We start from the raw sequence: 5,974 nt of genomic DNA, 5'->3' as shown, positions 1-5,974 counted from the left end.
AACAACAACAACACACCATCCTTCTTGGAGAAATGGCACATTCCAAGGCTGGAGAAAGGAATACACAAGACAAACCCTTTATGCCTAAAAGTCAGAAGTACACATAATGAGACAGGGACATGTCAGAAGTACACTGGAGTCAGCCTGAAACAACACCAACTGGTCAAATTACAGACCATTTCAACATCACAGTGGAAGGTAACGGGACTATTGTGTTTCTTGTCTAAGTTGATAACTACACAACTATATGCAACTGTCAAAACTCACAACCATAACTGTAGACCAAAAAGAATGAATTTGACTGAACATGAACAAAATAAAATTAAATATTGGTTGTTGTTATTGTTAAGTGCCTACAAGTTGGTTCTGACTCATAGTGAGCCTGTGTAGGATTTCTGAGACTGTAAATCTTTGCAGGAGCGGAAAGCCTCAGCTTTCTCCCATAGAGCTGCTGGTGGGCTCAAACTGCTGACGTTGTGGTTAGCAGTCCAGGTGTTTATCCTACAGAACCATCTCACTCCCAAGTAATATTGGTAATAATGTATTAAATCGGGATCTACACACAAGTGAATGTGTAAGTGGAGGAACCAAGAAGCTTTTTGTCACAGCTGAAGGACAATTAATAAGCACACGAGGACTAAGGACACAGAAAACACGTTGTCACCTTTAAGGTAATAACTGATCCAGGAAGGACTCATCAGCTGACGGGAAAGTTTCCTGAGGATCAGCACACAAAGTCAAAGGACCTCTCCAAAATTACTGAGACACAAGGAGAAGCTACTAAAAAGCCTGGGGGAAATGCCTGCCCGGCACCGCTAACCTCATGGCACCATGGCCTCCTGCTACGATGCTCTGAGCAGTCCTCTCAAAAACACAAGAACCATCTAAGGACATGCTACTACATAACCAGTCTGTACCCTTGAACATCAGCAAAACCAGGCGAGAATGCGGAAGTGGTGCACATCCCAGACTCTAGATGCATGACAACAGCACGTGGGGTCTTGGGCTGGGGAACTAACTCTAGAGGACACCATCAGGACACGCAGGCGTGGTGTGGCTTACAGAATCCAGGGCTACTAAGCCAATTCTGATGCAGAGAGACCCTATAGGACCAAGCTAAACTGCTCACTACAGGTCCCAAAACTGTACATCTTTACAGAAGCAGACAGCCTCATCGTTCTCCTGAGGAGAAGCTGGGGGCTTGAACCACTGACCCTGCAGTTATAGTTGCTCAACGTGTAAGCTACAGTCTCACCCAGTTCCTTGCAGGTTCCATAAGAGTTGTGTATCATTGTAAAATTCCTTAATTCTGACTGCTGTACTATGTTTAGGCAAGATAACCCTTACGTAATATGTGCTGAAGTATTTAGGGATAAAGGGGCACAAAATACGCTGTCTGCACTTATTCTCAAACAGCTATTTGAAAAGATCAGGCAATTTTTCTGTTTACTTTTTTTTGAAGTCCCCTCCCTGTATGCACAGACATACATTCATGGAGGAAGTATAACAGAGAGACAAAGAATGAATAAGAATAATGCAAAGGGTCAAAAAGCTAACATTTGGTGAATCTGTCCTTCTGTACTATTCTTGCAATTTTTTTTTTATGTAGGTTTGAAATCATGTCAAAATATAAAATAAGACATGTCACAACTAAGATGAAATTGCTTTCAGAATTCACTAAAAGCTATCCCAAAATGACTCGGATCTGATTGAAGTTTTCACTTTTGGCATGATTAAGGAGACACTAGAGGTCTTCAGAACACTGACAATAACCCAGTCTGCACTTGGTTAGCATTCACTGAGAGCCTAGGACCCCGATGGCTTTGGAAGCGTGTTTCACTTCAGCGTCTCTAGCTACAGAAGCGCCAAGCTGTCATCTGCTTACGTCTGTTTGTCTTGTTCTGTTTTGCACTGTTCTTGAAAACACAGGGAAGAGACACAGGAGGGACAACGCGTAAAGCACAGAGCACGAGGAGCTGCGCGCACATTCAACAGGGCTTGCAGGGGCAGGGGGCATGCATGCGCAAAGCTACTACTGCGGTAAGGTCAACACGAAAAAATAATGCATTAGGGTCTGTGTTGTCATTTACTCATGCACTTTATAATTTTATATGCAGGAAGTTTTTTTTTAAAAAAATAAGGAATGGGCTCTGGGGGAAAAATGTTGAAGAGCAAATAGTATATTGAAGGTTAAAATATCTGGATGAAGGAAAAGTTTGGGATGAGACTACATTTGAGAACCATCGAAAAGTACCTGCAGTGGTTGCTGCTGGGAAGAAAAGGCAGCAGAAACCTTTGGCGGAAGCTGGGTTGCAATAGCAACGGGAGTCCCAGTCTGCCCATCCTTTCCTGTCACAACCTTGACCTGAGAGGAAATGTTTTGAGAAAAAAAGGCAACATGATTTTTAGGACTGCTCAGAATGCTGTTAAGACTTTCAATGCTGACAGCTCATGGACGTTTGGTGTTTAAACACAGAACGCTTTTGCCTGGGGTCCTGTAAAAGGACGTTGAGGGCACACAGGTCAGCACGGGGCACCTCACTCAGTGTTCGCCCTCACGGAAGCACCAGTGAGTCGCATTTACGGTCCCCTCAGATGTTTCTTGTGGCACATGTTCATGCTGGAACGGCAGACAGGCTTCCTGTACCAGAAGCGCCCACATGTACGCAGGCCATCCAAACAGCAGCCAAGCTGCTCCTACAGGGCGTAGGGTTACAGTAGCAAAGATCTGTCTCAACCAGGAAGTTCTCAAAAAGGGTTGGTTGGTTGGTTGGTTTTCAGCACAGATAAGAGGGACTGAGCATACAGACAACACTGGTGTCACTGGTACAAACATAAAGAGGATTGAGTACAATGTCTGTGGCAATACAGGTGGAACCCTCAAAATCATCAGGTACATCTTTTGAAAAATATCCAGTCTTTTCTGGAATGGCGTTAAGGGAGACACACATGGCAAAGCCAAACAGATACGTCCATAAATATCATGAGGACTCCTGAGGCAAAGAGACTAGCTTTTGTTCACCAAAGGCTGTTTTCTTTGCAGGATAAGAGCTGATGGAGAGTTGGACTATCCTCACTGCACCGTCCACAGCAGTGTGTGCACTAGATGACACGACCATGGACTGCCCACCTGTGCCCACCCTCGCTGTCCTAGAAAAGGACTCCCTGGCAGGTGTTCCCAAGAGCGTGAGGGTTAATATCTGATGACAAAGCTCACGCTCACGTCTGAAATTGACAACATTCTCACACCGTCAGGGGTTTAAATGCCAGAGTTAAGTTACACAATTACCCACTGCCACTGAATCCATTCTAACTCACAGCAACCCTACAGGACAGAGAACTGCCCCACAGGGTGTCCGAGACTAGACACCTTTACAAGAGCAGACAGCCTCATCTTTTGCCCCCAGAGCACCTGGTGGGCTTGAACCTACTTAACCCACTGTGCCACCAGGGTGCCTTTATTCATGACGGGACTACATAAATAGATTTAGTAGATTTGTGACTACAGCTCACATGTTGCAAAAAGCTGCAGATTTAACTTCTTGTTTAAAAGTAGTGTTGACAAGGTTTTTCTGGGAAGACTTATCTACAGCGTGTTTGAACACTAGCAAAACCACACTCACACTCAATCTGATGTCCAGAGTCCCAGCTGCTGAATTTCCATCTCTGGTTCTAAGCTCACTAGCAGAGTCTCGGCCAATATCTATCCACCAAGACTAGAGGGCAAAGCCTGGGTGCCATCAGCCTGGTTCTCTGTGCCTAGATGAGTCTCTGAGGACAGTATTCTGAGTGTAAGCACCATCACTCATCTTCCTTCCAACACACCGCTCTCCTGAGAGAGATGGGCCTTTCCGTGAAGGTAAACGGAGTAAAACGCATTCTCTCCTTTGGCTCATGGATCGAATCCTTAGGAAACCAAAATAGTGGACACAGTCTACTTGAATGCAAATGACTTTCAGTTAGTTTCTCAGACTCTATTTTGCTGAGCATGAGCCCCTAGATGACTAAACTACTGGTCACATACCTCATCGTTGATGACTTCTGATTTTTCTTCTTCCTCCTCTTCCTCTTCCTCCTCCTCCAGGTCCAGATCATTCTGTCTCAGGTATGCTTGCAAGGGGGCATAATGCTTCTTCTTAAACGCTAAGAAGTCCATCATATTCCCCTGGAGGTGTTGCAGGAAAAACAGTTCAATCAAGTACTCCTTGAAGGTCTCCTTGAGCGCGTCCATCTCCTTGTGGTGGAAGTCCAGGCACTGCTTCCTCATCTGGGCCATTTCTGGAGAGGCTGGGGGGATCTCCTCCAGCTTCTTGGGGGCTTTCCTCAGCCCCTGGCCGACCGCAGCCGTGAGCGGAAGGCTGGACAGACCCGGCGGCCCCGAGGTCCTGGAGGGGCTGGTGGGCGGGGGCGGGGAGGTCATGCCGAAGGCCGAGGACCCGCCCACGCCTGGCAGGAGCACACTGGGCGTCCTCTCGAAGCCCAGGGGCCGGCTCAGCTGCTGGCCCTGGAGCACCTGCTGCTGCTGCATCAGCTGGCCCTGGATCAGGCTGCTGAGCTGGGGCGGCAGGCTGGCCGTGGCCAGGTGCCCAGGGCTGGCCAGGGGCTGCATACTTGTGCCCCCGGCCGCCGGGCTCTGGGGTCCCAGGTGGTGGATGGTGCCCCCGGACTGCGCGTGAGGCTGCGACAGTCTCCGTTCCCGCACGGCCATGGGTGGCCCGGCGTGCTGCAGCTGCACCTGCGTGCCCTGAGCCAGCTGGCTGAGGCTGGCCCCATCCTGAAACACAAAGTGCCCCCCACTGGACGGGCTCAGACTGATCTGCCGCACCAGCACGCTGGCGTCCACAAAGCCACTCGTGGGGCCCGAGGCACCAGCCCGCACGCTCGGCAGGGGCTGGCCTGGCGCGGGGTTGGGCTGGGTGGGGCTCTGGGTCTGCACCTGCTGGGACAGTGGGGAGGTAACCTGGATGTAAGATGGAGAGCCGTGCTCAAACCGCCTCTGCTGAGCGCTGAACTGGAAGCCAGGCGAGGTGGGACTGGGCAGCGGCAGGGGCGCCAGAGTGATCTGCTGGCTGCCTCCCACGACGGGCCCTACGTTCTGCAGGGTGATGTTCACGTTCTGCCCGCTCACCGGGCTCCTGCTGGTCAGCTGCTGGATCTGGTACCCGGGTGACTGGGGTGCAGACGGGGCGAAGGCCGTGGCGGGGGACTGGGGCAGACTCGAGTGGGGCTGCTGTTCCTCGCCCTCACTGCCGCCGGTGAGAGAGCGGGACCGCTGCAGCTGGGCGCTCGGGGGGCCGCCGCCATGGTGCATCGTCGTCCCCCCTTTTCTATCCAAGTGAATGTCCTGAGAAAACCAGAGTGGAAATCAGGTTACTGAAGGCAGATACAATCACCTGCACCTCTCCTACGACAGTGGACAGTGAGCAGCACTGCAGACACTCAGAGCGCGTCCCCACTGCAGAACCTCTTAAGAATCACATCAGACACGCACTAAGAAGGCACAGAAACCATCCCAGTAGTTCTGGTGCAGAGGAAGTCCTCCTGATCCATGCCTGGCAGGAAAGGGACCCAGGAGGTAACGTGATAGGCGATGCCAGCCACCTGTGAACAACACTCTCTGGGGCAAGTGCCACTATTTTTTTCGGTTTTCGAGAGTTTGGGCTGAGGTACAGAAGCATCTGCAAGCCAAGCAGTCTATAAGCAAAGATCAAGGATGTGAAATGGCAATAAGCCCCGGCTCATCCTTCTCACTGTACACACCTGAAACCTCTGCCAGCCCCCCAAACAGATTAGATGTCCTGTACGGGCACTTTGTCCCACAGTATTACCCTCCGCACATCCTCTCATCCAGAGAGAGGTCAGCTCCTATTTAAGGCACCCTCACAGTCTGGGAGCACCCAGGGACCATTGTGGGGCCAATGAGTAGTCAGAAGTCTGACAACTGCACCCATGTCCCAGGAACCAAGCTGCCCAA

General features: G+C 50.3%; 1 protein-coding gene across 1 annotated transcript in view; it reads right to left on the bottom strand.

Moving 5' to 3' along the window:
* EP400 (E1A binding protein p400) overlaps positions 1–5,311 on the bottom strand; it is an 81,885-nt gene extending 76,574 nt beyond the window's left edge. The window contains exon 1 of the mRNA XM_006874083.1: positions 4,025–5,311. Coding sequence (XP_006874145.1) covers positions 4,025–5,311 — 1,287 coding nt within the window. The remainder of the gene's footprint in view (positions 1–4,024) is intronic.
* Positions 5,312–5,974: the final 663 nt, after the last annotated feature.

This window comes from Chrysochloris asiatica, unplaced genomic scaffold, assembly GCF_000296735.1.
Source record: "Chrysochloris asiatica unplaced genomic scaffold, ChrAsi1.0 scaffold00261, whole genome shotgun sequence".
Classification (NCBI taxonomy): domain Eukaryota; kingdom Metazoa; phylum Chordata; class Mammalia; order Afrosoricida; family Chrysochloridae; genus Chrysochloris; species Chrysochloris asiatica.
The sequence above is the reverse complement of the archived record's forward strand: the minus strand, read 5'-3'. Positions and strand labels throughout refer to the sequence as shown.